Source organism: Callospermophilus lateralis, chromosome 14, assembly GCF_048772815.1.
Source record: "Callospermophilus lateralis isolate mCalLat2 chromosome 14, mCalLat2.hap1, whole genome shotgun sequence".
Lineage (NCBI taxonomy): Eukaryota > Metazoa > Chordata > Mammalia > Rodentia > Sciuridae > Callospermophilus > Callospermophilus lateralis.
In genome coordinates this window covers 17514091-17536903 of record NC_135318.1, presented here as the reverse complement: position 1 = coordinate 17536903, position 22813 = coordinate 17514091, and the positions used below count along the sequence as shown (strand labels likewise).

Genomic DNA, 22813 nt, shown 5'->3' with positions numbered 1-22813 from the left:
TTCAAAGCCAGCCTCAGCAAAAAGTGAGGTGCTAAGCAACTTGGTGAGACCCTGTCTCTAAATAAAATACAAATTAGGGCTGGGGATGTGGCTCAGTGGTCAAGTGCCCCTGAGTTTAATCCTTGGTACCAAAGTAAACAAAAAATTAAAAGGTCTGAGGACCCCCCCCCCAAAAAAAATACTGATTTTGTTTTACTAGCATAACAAATAAATATTTTGAGAATTCATCTTTCTTAAGAATTCCAAAATTTTGTGTCTGAATCTTTTTCATGATATTACTTTAACTTTTCAAAGAGCTCGTTGACTTCAAAATCCTATCTGATTATTTGAGCTTGTATCATAATTTAGAAGAGAAGAAAGATGGGGAGAGTTGTAGCTAAATAAGTTGGGAAAAATGATACATTCACTTTACTAAAATGAATGTCATTCCATTTTTTACTATAGAGTTTATAGCAAGAAAACCTTGTATATGACTATTCATAGCAGCATTATTCATATTATCCAAATGTCTAATAACTGGTGAACATGTGAATATCAATTTTCATATTGTATCCATTTTATATATCTGTAATTAAACATTATTTGATCATAAAAAGAAATACGGATACATGTTACAACATGGATGAATCTTGAGAGTACTATACTAAGTGAAAGAAGCCAGGAACAAGATCACATATTCTCTTGATTCCATTTATATGAAATGTCCATTGCGGGCATATCTAGAGACAGAAAAGAGATTAGTTGTTGCGGGGGCCCAGGGTAGGGAGATGGGCAGTGACTGCTAATGGGTGCAGGTTTCTTTTTGGGGTGATGGAATGTGGTGAAGTGGTGGTGTTTTGTTAAAGGGCTATGAGTTCAACTGTGAATATGCTAAAACCACTAAATTGGTCTTTTAAAAGAGTGAATTTGATATGTGATTTATATGTCAACAAGCTGTTACTAAAAACAAAAGGAGGTGTTTTTTAATTAATTAATTAATTAATTAGCAACAATTAAGGCAAGAAGAGATCAGGGCTTAAAATGAGACAGTTATGATAGAAAGGGACTGGGGAATGTAGGAGGTGAGCTGAAGAGCTTCAATGACTAATTTCTTTTACTTACAGGGATACAAAATTCCCAGGGCTGAAATCCTTAGGAGACAGTACTAATGGCTGCTCCGGTACACAGCTTAAGTTTGAGCAATTGCTAGGTTCACCAAGAACAGACTGTACACATAATAAATGAAGGCCCTTTAACAAAAACTGTCATCTAAAGCAGTGCACAAAATTCTGGCCTTGCTTATACCTTTTCATGACTCAAAATATTTTTTTATGATTGCCAGTAGGGTTGGCTAATGTGACTGCTGCTATGCACCAGTGCAAGGTGCCTATGGTAGGATACAGGACATGTCCTTGCCTGCAAAAACTCAACCCTACTGTGCATTCAAATAGTTACTTCTAAAGAGTACTATTTCTAAAGGAGGTGAATGCCTATTCATCCACAGAGGCCTCTGTTTTCCTACTGCACCTTTCTGAAGTAGCTTGGGAAGGAGGACGGAGCTTTGGTCTTGGAGTCATAGGAGCTAAGCAACTGCAGGCAGCCTTGGGGGCCATGTGGTTGTCACAGGCTCTCTGGAGTCTACTATGCCAGATTGGAACACTGATGTACCGTAGACCACCTCGGCCTGATGTCATGGAGTCCTGTGGGCTCAGCTGTAGAATGAGGAGGGCCACTCCTGAAGGTTTTTGTTTTTGTTTTTGTTTTTGTTTTTTCCTGCAGGATGATTGAGGATTAAATTTCATGGTGTTTATGTAGAGAACATGGAGCACACCTATTGGTTACAAGACAAGTCACTTAACTTTGCTGCCATTGTTTCCTCAGATCGATTGACCAGTTGTTCCCTTCACTTCTTTAAAGACTGAAGACCAGGCCCTGTGCCTTTTAAGGTAGTTGAGGCTAAAAAGTTATTAAGATTTGGTTAGAGAAGACATTCACAAGAGTCTTGGTAGCTCATTCCAGAGTTCTAGCACTAAAATACATGGCAACCTATTGTAATTCTCTTGGTTACTTTACTTTGAACCCTTTCTAATTCTCCCATTTTTTGTGATGATCTTCACAAAAGAAAATTTCTGGTTGAAAAATAGGGGACAGATTACTTTTTGTTCCTTATTTTTTAATAATATATGTATATATTTATGCAGGAGCTGGGGATGTGGTCTATGTTAGGACACTTGCCTAGCATGCGTGAAGTCCTGGGTATTAGTATTATAATTGTTTGCATTGTTTCCCTGTAGTTTGTATTATGTTCTTATGATTGCCCAGAAATGGATTCACTGGCTCGGGATGAACATCCCTCAGACTCCCGATAACCCGGTGCCTGCCATCTTGCTGTTTGTGGAGCCCTTGTACTGCTTGCAAATCTCACTGCTCCTCATCAGCACTTAGAGTACCCCCTTTTAGGCTGAGGGAGCTAATTTAGTAGGTACAAGATATTACCTAATTATTTGATTTTTATTATTTGGTAACTACAAATGTCGAACTTTTGTATTTATTGGCCACATTTCCTCCTATGTAGTTCTAGGACCTCTTTGTTTTTGCTGGAATTATTTAACATTTTCTTATTGCATTTTGGGCTTTTTAATAAAGATTAATTCTGTATCATATGGTCTGCAAATATTTTTCCTGACTTCTTGTTTTGGCTATGTGTTTAAAAAAAAAATTAATGAAAACACACACACACACACACACACACACACACACGCACAGTGTAAACTGTCTTCTGTTTGTGGCTGTTACAAAGAACTTTCTCAGCATTGTTGCCAGATCTCATGGTTATGCCTGGACACTCTTCATGGTATGTGGGCTAATATGGTGCACACACATCTTCTGTGATGAAATGTAATATATTTACTAACCAGATTAAGTCTAAAGTATGCAGATTCTTCATAGGCCCAGAGAACATTTCCCTTCCTTTAGAGAAATGGAGTAGACAAGAAGGAACTAACAAAATAATCTCTTGATTCCCCCACCCCAGGTTATAATTTTAGCTCTAAATGATGGGCATCTTCTAGACAGTCTCCATCCTTTCCTCTAGGACTGCTGCTCCTGAGGATTTCATTGCAATTATGTATTGAGAAATGTGTGGTCCACTCATCATGAGGCCCCAGTCAAGTTCTCAAGAGAACCCCCTCTCTCACCCACCTGACCCACCTTCTTTAAGCTTTTTCTTTCAAGGAGGCACTGGATCTTGGTACAATTTCAAGATTCAGGGTGTGAAACTCTTTGCATGGATGGCAATACTAGGAAACCTCCCTTGGTGTAGCAGTCTATTAAATGTGAACTCCTTTCCTGCAGTGAGCAATTCAATCTGGCAGTCTACCTTCTCTTCCTGGTAAGTCTCGCATGGGTGTCCATGGCATAGTAAATAGGTATGTGCAAAAGGTTAGAGGATGTATCCAGCCAATGGAGGAAGGCAGGGAGGCTACTCTGACTGGGTTTTAGGGTGAGAAACAAACGTTTTTCATGAAAACATGTGTTCTTAGGCTGATGGTTGGAGTTGTCATGTGGCTCTGGCACAGTTTAAAAAAAAATAAAAAAGCCCCAGGCACAGGAGTGATACAGTGGGAAGCTGGCTTTGAGGCTTTTAGATGTACCAGTGTAATAAGAAGATAACTTACACTAAAGGAGTGGCCTCACAGTCTGTTCAGAGTGTGTGCATGCCCTTTCCACTTTGACCTCCAGTTGTCCTTTACTGTTGGCTTCCTAGCTCCCTACATGGCCTTGCTAAGGAGCTCTGTCTTTCTAATCATCAAAATCTGCATGAAAGTCTAAGAGAACCCAGACTGCTGACGTCTGAAACAAAGATCAGGCCTAGGCAGAGGTTTCATGTCACTGTGGCAAAGATAATGGCACACAAAGACATTGCGTTGGCTTCCAAGTCTAGATCTATAAATATATTTATTATAATATAACAAGAACTTAACAATAAACATATACTATGTACAATACCATTACAGAGAACCCTGTTTTATATCATTCACAGAAATAGCCAGTTTTGCTCCAGTGTGATAGATGAGGAGAGAAACGGAATTTCAGTGTCATCCGTGTGGAGTCTGTTGACCGCTAGCACCTCCCTTGGAGGCAGACGCACACCAATGCTAACATTAGCCCTGCCCCAGGCAGTTAGGAATTTGTGCTCCAGTCCTTGGGTTCACACTTGCACCCTGTTTGACATAAATACTTTAAATGACATACAATGTATGTAGTTTTGTGCTTATTACTTTTTAAAATAATAAATAATATTAAAAACTGCATAACGAAGCTCGGTATCTTGTCCAAGTGGGAGCCACGCTTGTAGTGCTGGAAGTTGATGCCCGACATTGGAACTGGTATTTTTTGTCATCACATACGGAAGATGGAAAGCATGTCTTCTTTCTCCTTATAAAAGTTCTTATGATGACGTGATGGCAAGCTGACCTCCCAGATAGAAAAATGGTAAATGTGTATTTGGTACCAACTTCAACTAAACAGCGCGGTGGCAGCGGCGGCCTTCTTCCTGCCCTGGAATGGAAACTGATGACCGGGAGAGGTTTGAGGGTCTAAGGACTAGCGGGAAGGCCTTCTTTTGAGCCTCGGAGTGACTCCCCCACCATCTGGCATCCCTTTTCTTGGGTTAATACGTGACAAGAAGAGTGATTCTGCTCGTGCCCCTCGGGCCTCGGCTGTCATGGCTCGTCTTAAGAAGGCTGTCCCCATCCTGAGAGCTCTTGTGGCAGGTGCCTTAATATATAGCTATAATATCAAAAATAGTCTCCTGTGCTTTGTAGACATTTGTTCTCCCTCCCTCCCTCCATCCCTTCCCCCAGCCTGGGTCCCCAGCTTTACCTCATGGAGGGAGCTGGACTGGTGTCAGGAACCACATCCTTCTGGAACTGACCCTTCTTCCTCAGTCAGTGCCTCGATGAGGCACAGTCTTTACGGGACTGTCTGGGAGTTACTTTTTCCAAAAATAAAGTGGGGGCATGACCCACCCCAGGAGAGATCCTCTATTCTGCACATAGAAAAATGAGAGCAAATGCCCCCCTCTGGCACTACCTACAAAGAGCTTTGGGAATTCCCACATCCTCCCTCTTGTGGCCTCCTCTTTCTCTCAGTACTTAAAAATAGCCTTTTGTTTATCAAGAAAATGCCTTGGAAATCTAAATAATTCATATTGTTTAGGAGAAAGCTAGCACAGCCACCTTGTCCTTCTCCAGCAAAAACATGGTAGAAAAACCCATGAAGGACAGACGGCTCTCCCCAGCAGTCCCTGTGACTGCCACCCCTGGCTCTGCACAGGCAGCTGGACTTCTCTTCGGTCCCAGTGGGGACCAGTAGCCTCCTAGGCCTCGTGCTGCACAGTCCTGTCCCTCATTTTCTCTCGGCCACTGAAAGTGTAGATTGGTTAAAAAACAAAAGTAGGAATCAAAGTGATAAGGACACTTTGATCTTATTCCAAAAGAGCCTGATGCCTAATATTGTCATAGGATAACTGATCTAGGGTGGTTTAGGGATCAAGCTTGCTCTGTAGGAAGGAAAAAAACAGCTTCTCCCTCCCAGTTGAAAAAATATGTGAAACTATTGCACCGGGCAGAGCGAGCGCCCCCATTCAGAGCAAGCGCCTCCCCAGGAACCAGCAAGCCCTGGCTTTTTCCAGGTTCCTGCAGCCTGGAGCGCTGTGCCCCATTCACCCAATAGGCGAGGATGATTTTCTACATTCAATGTAGAGAATATTCAAAAATGTTTAGCGCAGTGAGTTCCTTGATTTTGTTTTGTTGGCCTCTTATTGATGTTGCTGAAAAATTATCATTGGGTATATCATTTGCCTCACCAGAGTTGTCCACAGTTTTGTCACGAGCGCTCAGCTGATGTCAGCCGCTTTGAATATATTTCTTTATCACGACACAGCCATGTCTGAACACGGGGCAGGGCATGTGGGGTAGGAGGGTCCAGGTGTTGGTTGCAGGCTCATAGGCTTCCATGTTGCCCAGGGCGGGCCCTTCACTGCTCACGATGCCTCCAGTTGCATAAATCTTGCCATCAAGCACCACAGCGCTGTCAGAGGGGAGCGGGTAAAGAATTAGGCCTCTAGCCTCCAACTTGGACCTGGAGATAAGACTCCAGACACTGAGTCTATTGCAGGCTGCCTGCACCCTCTGGCAAAGTTTTGTCTCTGCCCTCTGACCTGGGCTGGCACAAAACGCCTCTCCTTCAGGGACAACCAGGACCTCCTGCTACACCTCCCTCCAAGCATGGAGGTGCTCATATTCACTAGCCTCCTTCCCAGCACTGCCAGTTGACTAATGAGCCTGAGAGAGGAGCTGTCTCTATAGGTGCTCTGCTCAAGTCACTGAGCCTTTATTGAGCATCTTCTTGTGTTGTGCACACAGAATCTTCCTGCTGCTTGGGTCAGGTTAGAGTTAAGGGCCTGATCTAATTTAACACTAGGCACGTGACTGGGAATCCTGCCTCTTGTCTTTGAACCTCCAGAGAGGCATAGGGATCATGTATGTGACTACAGCATCCTCCCAAGAAGCCACTTGTCCCTGCAAAGCTCTGGCAGGCAGTTTTAGGGGATGGGGGACCTTACCTTTTACCAGGAAAAAGATGGCCTCCATGCCTCTAGGAGACATTTCATTTCTAATTTCAGCTGGAGATTCAGGCTGGGGCTTCTGAGCCAGGGGCTGCTATGGCTGCCCTTGGATGCTCCACACCCTACTCCAGCCCTGACATCTGTCTCTCTGCTCTGGGTAGGAGATTCCTTTGGCATTGGAATGGTGATAAATCTTGTGGTCACACCTCTCCTCTCATCCCCCATCTCTCTCCTCCTCCCTCACAACACCCGTTGAGCCTCTTACCTGCAGAACTGGCGAGAGTGATTCATGTTTGGGCCTGCCTTGATGTTCCCTTTGTCTGGGTCATAGATGGTGGTGGCTCTGGCATAAGCCCCACCCAGGATGAACACCAAGCCATTGAGGGTGACAGCAGGTGCATACTTGTTGTCTGTGAAGACAGCAGGTCAGGCAGGTCATTTCATCCAACCCTTCCTCCCCATTTTTCCCAGCAGATGCCCCCTGTCCCCCCGGGAAGAAGCTAGAAAGACTTCCTGAGGACAGGCCTGAGCCAGGCACACCTGGAACCATGACCAGTTTGCCCTTCTCCAAGTGCTGGGACCCCTGGCTGCACCTGGGCTTGGGAGAACCCACCCCTGCCCCCCTCAGACCTGAGTCTGCACAACTATTGGGCTCAGCCTGACACTAGGCCTGTACGTTGAGATGGAATAAGTCAGTGAGGTGGAGGCCCCACACTGGCCTGGGTTGAGGAGACTGCTGGTCCCCACCTATCATCGGGGATTCAATGAAGCTCCATGTGTTGCTCTGTGGAACGTAGGACTGGAGGACACCTGCGGCCCGACCTGCCTCGTTCACCCCGCCGAACACGTAGATCTTGCCTCCGCACACGGTGGCCGCTGCTGAATGTACTGCCTTGGGCAGAGGGGCCACTGCCTCCCACTGGTTGGTGATGGTGTCATACCTGTAGTGAGAATAAGGGAGAAGGGGCTTATGCAAGGTGGGGGTCATAGCCACCTGTTTCCTGCCTGCAGCATCACCAGTGTAACCTGAGCTTGTGACAGGGCTCTGGGATGAGTCCCTTGAGACCTTCCAGGGTCACTCCAAACTGGCACTCTTGGCCTCCTCTGGAGCCTCAGTGGACCTCTTCTCTGCCTGCCCAACCTCTCTGCAGACTCCTACCTCTGCTCACTCGGGGCTACTGGCCGTGGCTGGCCAGCCAGCCTGCGCTGTCCAGCTTGGTCCTGCCTTTCCCTGTGGCAGTCCTGCCCTGAACATCTGCTGTGTCAGCAGGACAGCAAGTGGCATGAGGTGAGGGGCCAGAGCACATGCAGCAGGGACACCCAGCAGGTGTTCAGGTGGAGTTGGGCCTCCTGCAATTGTGATTCTGGGGTGTGCCTGGAAGGGGGATCGAGCTCCAACTGGGGGGAAGGAGCAGGTGTGGATGAGCTCAAGAAACAGTGCAGGTGAAGGGAGAGGAGTGGACACATGGCATTTGGGAGCATTTGTCAGGTAGTGGTTGGAGTTTGGGGTAGATTAAAAGGCCATTTGTGCCAGACTCAGGGATTGTTTGGGCTTTGTCTGGAGGGCAGTGGGAGCCCTGATGTTTAAGCAAGGAAATAACATGATCAAACCTAGACTCAGGATCTCTGCGGCTGCAGGGTGGAGAGTGAACCTCAGCGAGGAGGCTGGGAGGAGGAAGACTGGTTAGATGGGTGTGTTACAGGAAGCTTGGTGAGAAGTGACAGTAGTGGCCTGGGTCAAGAGCTAACGAGCTTAAGGAAGCGCGAGCAGGAGAGGTTGGAGAGAGGGTAGGATCACTGTCAGGATGCCAGGGCCCAGGACGACACAGGGTCTGTGCCTCGGGAAACTGGACAGAGGTGGCAATACTGGCAGGACAGAACTGAGGTTGGGGAAGGAAGTGATTTCAGTTTTAATTGAAAAGAATTTAAAGTATTTGTGGGCCACAGGTTAGGATGTCACATGGGCAGTTGGGTATATGGGTCTGGATTGAATAAGCACCTTTGGGATCACTGGTGAAGGTGGAAACCGGAATTAAGGAGTGTCCTGCAGCAGCGTGAGTGGGTGCAAGACCGAGGACATGCTGTGGGTAGGGGGCTGGCCATGAGGAGGAGAGCTGAGAGGAGCCCTCAGAAGGGCAGCTGGGGTATCAACAGCTAGTGGTGTGCAATAAGAGGTAATGGGCTTTGGGTGTGGAGGGCGGATGTGGAATGAACGGATATGGAGGACCAACTGCAAAGTCTCAAGCGGGTACCTGGTGTCCTGTGGTCAAGGGTGGGCATCTAGGCGGAATAAGAGGTGTAGAAGCAGTTGTGTGTGGCTAAGTGGTAGAGACAGCGGGTGTAGACCACTCTGGAGGATCTTAGCTGGGAAGAGGCAGGGAGAGAGTGGCACCAGAAAGGAATATGGAGTGGAGAAGGGGTTCTGTCAGTGGACCACGATTAATGTTTACCAACCACTTCTCTGTGGAAAAAGGCTTGGCACGTAGCACTTGCTGATTTCTGTGATGTGAATCTCCCACGCCTGCCTTCAAGCTACCCATGGGACAGCAGAGTAGGGAAAAGACAGACTGTGGCCACCACGGTCCAGACTCTCTTCCATACGGAGGTACCACTGCACAAAGAACCTCAAGAGTGGACTGCAGTAGATAATTAGGAAGCGATGAGTTTGGAGTAGGGATCACCTTTCTTCTTTATATATAATTGAATGTGTATATAACTTAATTTGCAATAATAGCTGGGATTGACAACTAGTGCAGTTTCTAAAGTTTTAACAATTGACTCTCAATTGAACCAGCTCCAGCACACCACAGGTTTTGTTTTAATTTTGGAGACAAGGTTTGATTGTGTTTACATGCTGACAGAAAGGAGCCCAACTGGATAAGGAAAAATTAAATATGCAGTTGGTCCTCCATAACCGTTCATTCCACATCCACGGATTCAACCAACTGTAGATAGAAAATATTTGAAAAGAAATTGTGTCTGTCCTAAGCATGTACAGACATTTTTTCCTTGTTATTCCCTAAACGGTACAGTATAGCAACTATTTACATAGCATTTACATTGTATTGGTATGATAAGTAATGATTCAATTATTTAAAGTATATGGGAGGATGTATGTAAATTATATGCAAAGACTATGCCATTTATATAAGGGGCTTGAGCATCTTCAGATGTGAATACTCTTCAGGGGCCCTAGAACCAATCCTCTGTGGGTACCAAGGGACAGCTGTATAAGAAAGAGAGAGGAAGCTGGGTGTGATGGTATGTGCCTTTAATCCCAGCACTCAGGAGGTGGGAGGGTTGCTTAAGCCCAGGAATTCAAGTTCATGGCCAGAGCTGATGATGTAAGGCTTCTAGTAGATCCGGCAAATGCAGACTGAATGCAGAAAGGGCAGGAAAGAGGGAGGCGTGATGGTACAAGTGCCGCACATCTATAGGAGTGAGGGCAGGAAAACACGAGGTCTTGACTGATGGCTCTGTTTTCTCTAGGAAGCAGGAGTCAGAGAGGGAGAGTGGTGTGTGGGTCAGAACTTTGAGGAGAGAGGTGTGGAGGAAAAATGCCTGCTCTTTAGAGTGGGGGACATGGCTAGCCAGAGACACCTAACAAGACTGCCTCACAGCATCTAGCTCTGGTGGAGCTGGCCTCAGTGTGTGGCAGAGCTAGTCCACAGGGCATGGGATTTTCCCCACCAGCCCAGGGGAGGTGTGGAGAAGGCAAAGAGCTGGTTGAGCCCATCTGCCAGACACCTGCCGAAGTGCAAAGGATGGAGAAGTGAGGGAACATGAGCTCAAGACAGGGACACACGGGCAGGGAGCAGCTGCTGGGAAGGGCAGAACCGGGAGTAAGCAGCCTTGCCAAGGGATGGGATCTTCGAGGTCTTTCTTCACGGGACAGCTTCTTTCCCCCATCAGGGTCATTATCAAGTGTTCCCTGGGGGCTGACGGCCCTCACAAGGCTTTTGTCTGACTCCTGCTGTTCCGGCACTAACTCCAGACCTTCCAGTGGGGTGGCCTCTACCACTCACCATGCTGTCCCCTGCTCCGTGTATGCCTGGGCCCAAGGTGGGGCCCAGTGTCAGCTTCCTGCAGCACTAGAGTTGGTTTGTCCTGTATACTTTCCTGGGAAGCACACTGTGCCCACTTTCCCCCGTGAGCCTCCTTTGGAGAGGACCTATAATGTGGTCAGAGCTCAGTGCCCCAGGAGGAGGGTCTTGCGTGGTCTGGGCCTCTGGCCCCGGGAGTAGGGGAGGGGACAGCCACATGGCCTACAGCACTGGGCTTGGCTGGATTTGAGAAGAGACTGAAGTATCTTAAAGGGCAGCAGGGCTGATTCCATTCAGCCACAGATGGATGATATGTGGCTAATAGGCAGTGAAGTAAGTGTCTTTTTGGACAGTGTCAGAAGTTCAGATATCTATTTTTTAAGCCAATATGGCAGAGATCCAAAGAACTCCTGCAGAAGGAGCTGGGAGACAGAGGAAGATTATGTGGTTGTTAGTCCTCAGTCTTTCAGTATAATGGCACATTCCGACAAACACAAATTTCCTGAGAGCTTGTTATTCCAGGTGGCTGATTGCCAAGCCATGAGCCCTCCCGTCAGCTCAATCTGTCAGCTTCCTGCTTGAGAAGGATATGCTAATGACATGCAAATGACCCCGCCGAGTGAGGCGCTCCACTATCATTTATCCAGTAACCACAGCTACTGCAATATATTACTATAAAATATTAGACCCAGTTATTTATATAATGATGTAACACAGGTTTGTCTATGGCACTGTTGTTTTAATCTATAATTATATAATCTTGCTCTATTCCTGTAATACAGTAATGTAATATAATTATAATGCAACATATATCTCATTCATTATCAATATAATAGCAATTTGTACCATTAGTGCTTCCTGGGGAACAAAGCACTCTCATGTCTGTCCCCATTACACTGACCTTCCTATCACCCTGAATTCTCATCATTGCCACCATGTAGCACAGAAAATGACCGACCCAAAGGGGCTACACTCCTTGGGAAGCAGTAGGTGTCCCTATCCCTGCATCTGCCACCCACCTTACATGCACACCACCCAGTGGTCTTCAAGTACGCATCCTGTCCCTGCAAGGACAGCTGACTGATCCTTGTGGGCTGAGGAAGAACTCAGCACCCCTTGGGGCTTCCTCTTGTCCTGGACTGCTCCTCTACCCACCGGGGGCTCCCAAGGTGGGCTTACTCACATGGTGCTGAGCTGATGTTTCTCATCCATCAGGAAGGCTCAGTCCCCCTCCTCACCCCAAAGGCTTGTACAGTCAAACTGTCCCCCAACTCCCTTTAGAGAAGAGCTCCAGGGCCAGAGAGAAGTGGAGCTTGTCTCTACCTCTTAGTCAGAGCGTTTGATCCTCGAACAGATTCCCATTATTTATCAACAAGTATAAGTTTGCAAAATGAGTAACCAGTGACTTAGGAGATTAAAAATAGCTGACAAAAGCGAGCAAGGCAGGGAAACGGATCCAGCTCAGTTTACTCCTCCATAGAGAATGTCTCCTTCTTCATGTGTTTATTACTGGGTGACAAATGATTGTAAGCTGATGCTTCTGGAAGGCTTGGGTCGCAGTGAAGGCCCCAGCGTCAAGGCTGGTCCACGTCCAACAGCAGTATTAATACCCCCATGACCACATAGGGATTCCCTATTATCTTCAAATCAATGACGATTAAGTGTCGTTACTGAGCCATCTCTGGGCTCCACTTGGGGGAGTTAAAAGCCCGCAATGAACATTCAGAGCCTGTCTCACTCTGAAACCATTGTGGCTGTAACATTTGTCAAATGTCCAATTAGCCACCAAAGGGGGGAATATATGAACTGGGGGGTATGTGTGGCTCCACAGGCAAAAGCTGTCACATGGGAAGGTGTGCTTTGTGGTGTGACTGATGGCGTGGGCCGGGGTGGTGGCCAGACTGCAGGAGGGATATGGGGGAAGGACTCTGATGATCTTCACTGTGACCTCCTGGATTATAACAGCCTTACTTGTCACTCTCTGGGGCACTGGCTTCTCCAAAAGCAGGACGGGGCCTTCCCGTTCTTGTGCTGACTCATGAAGCTCCCCCCAGGTGTCTGTTCTCTGTGAGAGCAGTCTCCCTGACTCTGAGGAAAGGAGCTTAGTATTTCCCCCAGAGAAGCACCCACCTCTGTCCCTTGTTCCTTTACCGGACCCTACACAAGTGCCTGGGGAGGAAATCAAATTGGAACTTCCAGCAGAGGGCAGGCTTACACACACATGAGTCTGGGCTCCTTGGCTTACATTTTATTCTGGAGAATTCTAGAAGGTTGGCCAGACTGTGCCCCCAAATCACTCAGTTTATGTGTAGTGACCCTTCATTCCTACAGATTTCTGGGATGTGTGGGGTAGAGGGAGGCAGGGAGCTTCCTGGTATGTGACCCCTGTTTGGCAGGGACAAGGAGGCACTGTCACTGGAATTGGTCCCAGCTTTGCCCCTGAATTCCAGCCAATCTCTGGGCTGGTGCTTGTGGTCCAGGGAGTCCCCTGACTGTCTGGACAGTATAGCCAAGCTCATCCCATGCCTTTTTGTGACTGGGTCTTAGGTGTTCATCTTGTCTAACTGGGTTACCCACAGGAGTGCCCCGCAGATGTCTTTCTGCCTGCTTCTAGCTCATATCCTGTGTCCTCTCCCACCATTGCTTGAAGAGCCTGGGATGGTGGCCTCTGGACAGTCCTGGCTGCAGAACACCGGCATTGGGTGGGTACTGGTGACTTTCAGTGACTGAGAGAATGCCCCCGCTGGACTGTGGCCTCCTCACCTCTCCACATGGTCCACGTTGCCTGCCACGCCAAGTCCCCCAAGGGTGTAAATCTTCCCATCGTAGACAAGGCTATTGTGCCGACAGCGTGGGACGGTCATTCTGGAGACCAGGTTCCAGTTATCAAGCAGGGACATGTAGCACCAAACATCAGCCAGTGTCACCCCTGATTCCATCCCACCTGTAGGCAGCACGGGGGTACAGAGAGCAGGCAGGGGCTAAGGAAGGGCCCCAGGTCCACAGGCCCACTCCCAGGGTCAGAGGGAGAAGGCTTCACCTGCAAAGTAGATACCTGTGGGCCTCGGCCTCCCTCAGCCCTGCCATGTGAGCAGAGGTCAGCCCATGTCCAGTCCCCACCCGAGCCCTGAGGGCCTCACCTGAGAGGTAGATGTTGTCCCCGGCACTCACTACACTGAAGAACTCGCGGTCATAGAAAGGCAGCGAGGCCAAGGGGTACCACTTGTTGTTCTGCGGGTTCCAGCAGGTGACAGCCACCAGTGAGCGCTGGGTCATCCCCACCATCTGACGGCCCCCAACCAAAACGATGACCTCGGCCACACCTGCAGGGACATGGATGGGCACCCTTGGGACACACCCTGACGTCATCACCATCTGTGCCTGGCTTCTCTCTGGGGGACCACCCAGAGCCAGCTGACCCCACAGCACCTGCTGCTGGCGGGGGTGGGGGAGGTGGGGGCCCAGGCGTGTCCCTCCATACCTGCTGAGAGGCGGGGCCGTGTCCGGGGCGTCTGCATCTCCTGGCGGGCGTGGGGCAACATGTGGTAGCGTTTGGCTTCATTGACCAGGTCCCGGCAGGCTTCTGAAGACTTGATCAGCTCCTCATTGTCCACCACGTTGAGCAGGTAGCTGGGGTGGATGAAGGGGAGGCGGACAGCGGCCAGGAGCTCGGCTGCGTACTGCAGGGTGAGGGAGACACGGATCAGACTCCCAGGAGGGAGCCACCTCCTGTAAGTCGTAAGGAGAGGAATGAAACAAGAGGTGTGGAGTCCCCCAAAGCAGATAATTCCAGTCTGCGTGTGGCGTAGAAGTGCAGGCACGGCCCTGTCCAGCCTAGACAGAGACCAAGGGACCCAGCGGCAGAGGCAGTGGCCTGGTGGCTGCAGCTGGCCCATGGTGGGCCATCCATGCATGTCATCAGCACCTCGTTTCCACACACACCAGGTCATGGGCCCTGCTGCTTACCAGGCCGCCCAGGGCTGAAACCAGGAGGCAAGCGCTCCAAAGAGGTGTGAGTACGGCAGGGACTTGGGAGTGAGTGCGAGAACCCAGAACTGCTTAAGGGAGAAGCAACTGTCAGGCAACTGAGCTGGCATCTCCCCAGCAACAGAACTCTCATGGTGTTGCCTCATCTCAAACTGCTCTTGGACCCTTTCCCCCTGTGCTAAAGGCTTTTCTGGGCTGACTTGGATCTCCCCTGCTGTCTGGCAAACTGCTCGCCACTCCACTTTGTTTCAGTCAGTGAATAACTAGTGACCACTTGGTGTCACACATTAAGCTCACTACTGGGGACTCGGAGATCTGTGAGACCCCATCACTGACTTCAAGGTGTCCACAGTTTAACTGGGTGCAGTTACATAAAAGGCACTGCAGAAAAGGAGCCTGAGTGGGGGTAAGGCTGCCATGGGCACAGGAGTGAGAGGCGTCATGGAGCAGGTGGTATCTGGGCTGGGTATGCAAGGATTGGTGACCTCTGCCAGGTGGAAGGTGGAGGGAGGTGGACTTTCAAAGCCCATAGAGGCATGGGAGAGTGAAAGGGAGTGGTGCATTCGGGAAGTAACATGGGATTTGTTCTTGGTGGTTGTAAAAGGCTTTTGTTGAGCTGTGAGTGTGGGGAGCAGTGAGCCTGCAGAGGTTCTCAGAGGCGGTCCTGTCTGACCTCACCCTGACCAGACCGTGTACATTCTCCTGCAAGTTGATGTGGGACTAATGACGAATTTTAAAGGGAGAGAGGATGTGATCCAATTTGCTCTTTAGCACACAGTCTGTACGGTGGAAAACGGATTTGGAAGGAGCAAGACGGAGGCAGGGAAATCACTGCGGAGATGATCACACCAATCCTGGTGAGATGCGGTTGCTGGGGGGAGAGGGGAAATCATCCACCGAAGAGGGAGGAAGGAGGCAGAATTGAGCACCAAGTGGTCAATGAAAGGACAGTGTGGGAGGGACCCAGACCCTGTCTCCAGCTGTGAGCAGGACTGAAATAAGGAACATGGGAAGAGGTGTGGGATTTGGACCTGGTGAGTGAGATGGGCTTGGGGACACCCTGCTTCAAATGCCCAGTAGGTGACTGCAGACAAATGTCTGAAGAACAGGAAAGAGCTCTGGGCAAAGGACAGACTGGGGAGTTGTAGCAAATTGTGGCAGTCACTGTTATTAGCTGCTCAACCTAACTTCTTTCCTGTAAAAATAAATCTTGCTCCCTCCTACCTGATCAGTCCATGGAGCTCATTCTCCTAGGCTCAGTGACTGGATTGGGAGTGGGGGGAAATCATCCCTGTCCACCCAATACACCCCTTCCATCCCTCTTGTCCTTGTCCTTCTTCTTGTTCCCAGTGAAATGTCACAGCCCTTCTCATCTGCCACTCAACCTCAGCTTCTTCTGGGGTGTGGCTTCCCGTCTTATTCTTCTTGCTTGGGCCCTCACTTCTGGGCCACTGCTCCCCCTGCTGTTCTCTGGGTGCATCCTGAACACTCCTGAGAGCTTCCTGAAGCTGCGCCGACACCTTGGTTCCTCATCCAGGAGAACCAAAGCAAGTCCCTCTGAGCAGGACCGCCAGCCAGGGCTTTATGGGGTGTGCATAGACCCAGTGGCTCCTTGGGACTTGGGCCTACTCTGGAGACACTGCGTCCTTCCCTTGCTCCCCAGACTAGCTTTGTTTCTTCCAGCTGTTTCCTCCGAGAGCCTTATATTCTCTCCTGCCATGCACGCAGTGGTCTCCCATCTCTTGTGTGGGTACCAATTGGTCTATCTAGGTGCTTTCCACCCACTTAGTAACCAGAGCATGGCTGGGTGCTCCTCCTGTTGAGTTTGATCTCCTGGGAGGCCCAAGCACCCTGCTCAGGCACCCACTTCTCCCTGAGGCCCTGTGGGCAGCCTGGGTCTCCTTCAAGGTGGAATGGCCGTTCTGAAGAACCCTCTGATGACTCATGTTCATCTCTAAACCTTTCTTTCTCTGCGGCTGCAGGAGAAGGACAGGGCCAACCTTAATCTTCCGGCTCACTTACACCCCCTGCTGGTCAGGCAGGTGATCCTGGCTCTCACCTTCCTTCCTTCTTGCTGAAGACCTGGTCACTGCAGAGCCCCCCAAACCCAGAGAGAAAGTGCAGGGATGGGCAGACCCACCTGTGCACGTGATGCAGGGTCCTTCTTGATCCACTTGATGACCGTCTCGTACACCAGCTCCTCAGCCTTGGTGTTAAGGCTATCATTGGAGACGTAGGCGATGAAGTCGTCCTTGGAGATGCTGAGGATCTCCTCCTGGGCCGCCACCTCAGGGAAGATCTGCAGTGCAAAGGCCTTGGCCATGTGGTAGAGCTCGCTGCACTGCATGGCCTCAGCCATGGCCAGCACACCCAGGCAGTTGCTGGCAGTCAGCTGCTTCTCTGGGGATGAGAGTGCACAACCACTGACCCCACGGCCCTGGAAACGTTGCCTCTTATTCTCAACCCCATCACTGTGTCTGCCTCTGAGCCCAAGTCCTTGTGATCTGTCTCCAGCATCCAGAGTCCCCAGAAGACCGCTTCCTGTGTCCCTGAGCCTTAGATTCATTTCCCAGGTCCTGGCAGAAGGAGCGAGGCTGTGGGGGTGGGGTGACCCTCCTGTGGAGGGAGGGTCAGGGCTGCAAAGTCTGGCTCTGGCCTGGGCATGGTGTCTTCTGTGATCCTGACAGTATTCCTGAGGTCACAGACTGCTTCCTAAGTCACGTCAGCAGTAGCATCCCTCAAACCACCCACCATCTCCCTCACAAGCCACCATTGGGCCTAAGCTCCCCCCAGTTTGACTCCCTAGAATCTGGAGTGAGTCCTGCCTTTTCTTCTGAGATCTGGCTAATGGCTCCTCCAGTCTAGATGTGTCTGGGTCCCAGGAGGCCCATTAGTGTGTGAGCCTCACTCTGTGGCTGTGGCTCTTGACCTTTCTAGATTTTCTGGGTTCCCCTAGCTGTCTTCACCTAACCTGCTCCCATTTGAGTCCAGCCCCTAGCTTTCTCTCTGCATGCCACACCCCAGCTATAGGTTCTTTGTGGCACTTGGCCTTGTCCCTCCCTCTCCCTGCTCTCAGTTCAGCCAGGCAGCACCAAGCTTCAAAGTGAGCATGCTCTGGGACAGTGGCCTGGGGCAGCCCCTGACACCTAGATGCCTGTCCTGAGCACTGAGGGGACAGTTCAGTTGTCTAGGACTGTCCTGGCATTTGGGGTGGCCCAGGCATTAATACATTTAAGGGAAAGCAAGGGCTTTGTGGCTGCTTTGTTCAGGGCTTAGCGGTCAGGGCAGAGAGGACAGGCTTTCCTTAAGAACAGATTGTTTGCATGGCTTCTTGGATCACTGGTCCTCGCAGGGCCTGCTGGGGGCCAGGGACCTTGTGCTGCTTATAGGAAGTGACACAGAATGTCCCTCAGTCCCTGTCAGGTTATCCAAACGCTCATGTGAAAATAGTTTGACAAAATTCTCCCACAGCTAGAGTGATCTGGGGGCACACACAGCTGTTCCCTCTCAATAATCGCTGATTCTGGGGATTTCTCACATCTGCTCTCTTGACCCCCAAAGTACGCATGTGACCCCCTGCAGGCTCACCGAGAAAGGACACACAGACTTTGCAGAAGGTGTGGAACTGGAACTTGCTGGCTGCCTCCAGGAGAGTCTTGGCGTTGGCCGAGTCGATGACCAGGGAGCCGGTGTAGACGAACTCCAGCAGCAGCTCCAGCACATCAGCCTGCAGATTGGACAGCACCAGCTCCAGCTTCTCCCGGCCGCCCTGGCTGCCATCCTGCACCGACCTAGGCACAGAGACCAGGGTGTCCTCACCTGCCAGCCTGCGGCTAATGCGCCGCTTCCTTACAGGGTCAGATCTCCCTGCATACCTCGGTCACGCCCTTCGTTTTAGGACTCAAAGGACACAGCAAATGACACACCTGAACCTAATGACCTGACACGGGATCTGAAAGAGAAGAGTCTGACCAGAGGCGCCCAAAAGAACAGAAAACCCTGCTTATCACTACTCGGCATGTCCATGCAAAAAAAGATGCAAATCAAAAAGCATGAGCTGTGGATGGGGACGAGGACCAGGACTGGCCTCAAAGGGAAACAATACGTTCAGCCCCTGCTGGCCCTGGCGTCTGCACCGGGCTGACCAGCTCCACGGCCAGCGCCAACACCTCGGCTGGCCAGCGGCAGAGGCTCGGGAAGCTCCTGATTGGCTGGCATCCCACCAATCCGGAGGCTCCCTCCGAGAGCCCAAAGACCGGGGCCCCAAGCGGTCCCCGGAGCCCCTCCAACCCACCGCTTTCCGAAAACATATTGTTTCCTTTTAGGCATGGAAAGGAAGCCCTTCATGACATTGCTTTGAAACTGAAGACGAGACGAGATAGACGGACAGAATGGTTAGAGCTGGGAGGGGGAGAGGGAACAACCAAGGACTTCCGCCACAGACAGCCAGCAGCCATGACCTGGGGCCTGGCCCGGGGCGGGGCCCTCCTGCCACATGGAACACGGGGTCAGAGGTCAGAGTGGCCTGCGTGTAGAGTGTGCATCGGGCTTGTGAACTGGGGGAGCAGGGGAGGGACACAAATATATCAGTATGTTTATATCTGGTGTCTACAGAAATACAAAACCATTGCAAAGGCTCCTAAGGGCGGGCAGCCGCACCCTAAAGCCGGACCTGGAAGGAAACAGATAAGATGAAGCAGAACGACACCGACACAGAGGGAGGCCGGAGGAAGAACACCCCCAACGTTAGGTCAGGAGCAGGTGTCGCAGAGGCCATGGCTCAGCCACCGGTCTTGGCTGCTCTCACCAGGCCAGGCCCTGCCTGGGGCTGTGGCTGGCAATGACTTCTGTAGCCCACCCACTCACTTCCGAGGAGGCCGGGGGTCAAGACTCTTGTGACTGGTCCCTTGGTGCACCTGTGGCTGGCGGTGGGGGTGGAGGAGTGTCTGACAAGAGAGCCGGCTGGCCACAGAGAAGCTGGCGGCTGTGAGCCTGGGTGGGTGGGTAGCACTGGCGGGAGTAAGGGGACCTGGGTACCCTGCTTTGCCATGGACAGGCAGGCAGCCATGGGCCTCTCAGGCCCTCAGCCTTCTCTTCTATAAAACAAGAGGATTGAACTAACATGACAGAGGCTGGGTGACACCCTTCCCATGTGTCTCTTCTCTTCCTGACAGTTCCTGCATTTCTACCGCTGGCACACATTCTCTCAGGTTAGGACTTGAAAACCCAGACACGGCCCAGCAGAGAGAAGGTTACACCGCAGCCCTGCTGCCTGAGCCAGTGTCGGGGATCCCTCCTAGGGGGACTGTACTGGGCCCTCCCCATAGAATGGCTCATCCACCAGAGGCCCCAGGGGCCTTTCTGCTTCTGAGCCCTGGGCAAGCCTGGGAAGCTGAGTAGGCAAGGTGCAGGCCACATAGGAATGGGCAGAGGCCCTCCCACGCCCGGACATACACATACTGAAGTGACTTCTCACACCTAGTCTTCTGCTGTTGGGGTGTATCCCCTGCCTAGCTGGCTTAGCCAGGTATAAAAATAGTTGATGATATGCTCACTTGAAATCACAGAACTCCTGACTGCCCCAGGCCTCAGAGGCCATCTGGTCAACTTCTTGCTCCCAGTCTTTGCTGCCTCTGCCTTCATTCCTCCAAGCCATGCCTGGCCTTTCCTCCACCACCCTCCATGTTCTGTGGAGGTCACTCTGGGCCACAGCCCAGCAGGGCTGCTGAGGCCAAAGCTCATCTTCTCTCGAGGCCCAGAGTCACTGCTGCCTCTACCACTGGCCAGTCCAGCTGTCTGCATATGAGTCCCCAGGCAGGAGCTCAACTCAGTGAAGAGTTGGGACTTCAGGATGTGTGCATGCACACACACACACACACACACACACGCGCGCGCGTACACATACACACACTCTCTGAAACACACATGACCCTGGCTGACCCAGAGAGGAAGGGTGCTGGGCAGATAAATAGCCCGTGACTCCGAGGCTGGCTGGGATGGGGCTAGCATGACTGCACTGAGTGGCACTGCCTGTGTCACCCACAGTCTGAGCCAGGTGTAGGGATTCTGGGACAGGGAGGCAACTGCACAGCTGGGGAGCATCAGGCTTGTAACAGGGAGTGTGGGAGCTGAAGGCTGTCACTGGTACTGTCAGGTGGGGGATCCTGGCCATGGGGTGCATGGCCAAGGCTCTGCTCCTATGAAGAGTGGCAGGCCACTGGGCAAAGGATCTGCAGGGAGTGGCTGGAGGCCCCTGGGCCTGGAAGTGTGGATCATCCCACTCAGCCACAGAGGGTCCCTTTGCAGTGAGGGGGAGGCTTTGTCCGCAGCTTAGCTCAAGGCCTGGAGGAGACAGGGCCCTGACAGCGAGGTTTGAGCATCTCCCTGGCACGCACATTATGTCTACACAGGCACTGGTGTGTGGCCCAGAGAGCTGTCTGTCCCTGGCCCAGGAGAACCCAGGGTGCTGGACACAGCCCCTTCTTGGCAGAGCTGGGTCCCAGGAGGGGCCAGGAATGCCTAGTTCTAATTAGCAGGATGTTGGAAATCCTACCACTAGCAGTGGACTCCCCTGGAATAGGAGTTGCCCTTTCCAGACCTCGGGGTGGCGTCCCTCATCCACCCTCACACAGCTCAGTGGTCAGATGCTTACACTTTGCACATTGGAACTGGGAGAGGGAACTGTAGGGCAGTTGTGAGTCGGGGGAGGGGAGATGGGCAGGTGAGGGACACAGCTGCTCTGCCCTCTGATGTGATTCCCATCCTGTGATTCCCATTCTGAGCTCCAGGGCACAAACACAGAAGGCATGCCCAAGTCGCACTGGGTTCTGGGGACTTCAAGCAGGCCCTGGCTCACCCTTTGAGAGGTGGTGATGGTCTGGCTCCCCTCATTCAGCTAGCATGAGAGGTGTGAATCCCTCTTCCTGGTATTTGGTTTTTAAGCCACTCTTGTCTATTCTACCAGAGAAAGAGAGTAGGTGCTGCTACCCACAAACACCCAGCTTCTTGGGGGAGGAGGTTCAGGGTGAGCATTGTGGCTGGTAGGTTTATATCTGTTTCTGTACCACTCACATGTGGGGCCTCGAGCCAGTGTCTGCCCTCCCTTCCCTTGTCATGGCTGGAGGGGGAACGGGAAGCCCAGATCCTAGACACAGGGCTTTGGGAAAATCAGCTTAGAAAAATGGCTAATTTGTTTATCCATTTTCATTCAGTATGGAGTGGGAATAGAATTCAAATGTCAAATATGCCAACAGCTTTGTGGGTGAGGATTTCAGGTGCCAGGTTTCAGTTTGCCTGATTCAAGTCTCTGTCCCCACTCGTGTGTTGCGGGAGCCTTCCTCTGTGGCCATGGCTGGGGCACATTCTCCCACAGCCCTACCCGGGGAGCATGCTGGGAAGTGTCGGTGAGGGCAGAAGGAGGGACTCTGCTATTGCTGAAGAACGGTGCCCTCCTTTCTGGTCCTCAGAGGATAAATGAAGGACTTCTCCATCATGGGTCAAAAAAGAAAAGCCAGGGCAGATCTGCAGCCTGCTCTTCGGGAGTGAGAAGCCCTAGATCTGGGAGGCCACCCCCAGGCCTGTTCAAGGCTACAGGAGGGTTGGATTCACGATTTCTCTCCTCGTCGTCCAGAGTTAAGGGCTCAGCAACTTGTCCCTCAGGGTTTTTACCCCTAATGTCTCAGGGACTCAGATGAGTCTACAAAGGGACAGGTGGGCAAACCTAGGGTTCTCAGCTTTGCACTGAGCTCCTGACATCTCTCCTCTTGGAGGGTCCCCAGCCTCCCCCCTCACTGGGACCTCACCCTAGTGTTTGGGGACCTGTCTCCAGGGAGGGTTCTGTCTTCCTTGGAGAGGTCATGTGGCTAGTTTACAAGTGTTTGGAACACACGCACGCAGGCACGCAGGCATGCACACAGTCTGCATTCCTTCTTCCTGAGTCCCTGTTGGCATGGTCAGCCCGGGGATTTCGCTTTCCTTCTTCTCAGACTTTGCAGCTATGTTCTTGCTCTCTGGAGTAGCAAGTGGTTGATGAGAGCTTTGGCATCAGACCTCAGTTTGAAGTACAGATTGATTGGTAACTTAACTCTGTCCTCAATCTCCTTATCTGTAAAGTGGGGATTCTGATAGTCCTGGTTCCTTCGGGTGGCCTCTCTACAGGGGCTCCCTTGTCAGG

General features: G+C 51.0%; 1 protein-coding gene across 2 annotated transcripts in view; it reads right to left on the bottom strand.

The window, feature by feature from the left end:
• Positions 1-3905: 3905 nt before the first annotated feature.
• Klhl29 (kelch like family member 29) overlaps positions 3906-22813 on the bottom strand; it is a 280513-nt gene continuing 261605 nt past the window's right edge. For both annotated transcript variants that reach the window (XM_076833011.2, XM_077105186.1), the window contains 8 exons: positions 18229-18431; positions 16781-17040; positions 14135-14333; positions 13794-13976; positions 13417-13597; positions 7358-7551; positions 6876-7020; positions 3906-6072 (listed from right to left, as the gene is read on the bottom strand). In XM_076833011.2, the coding sequence (XP_076689126.1) occupies positions 5889-6072; positions 6876-7020; positions 7358-7551; positions 13417-13597; positions 13794-13976; positions 14135-14333; positions 16781-17040; positions 18229-18431 (1549 nt within the window). In that variant the 3' untranslated portion in view covers positions 3906-5888. The remainder of the gene's footprint in view (positions 6073-6875; positions 7021-7357; positions 7552-13416; positions 13598-13793; positions 13977-14134; positions 14334-16780; positions 17041-18228; positions 18432-22813) is intronic.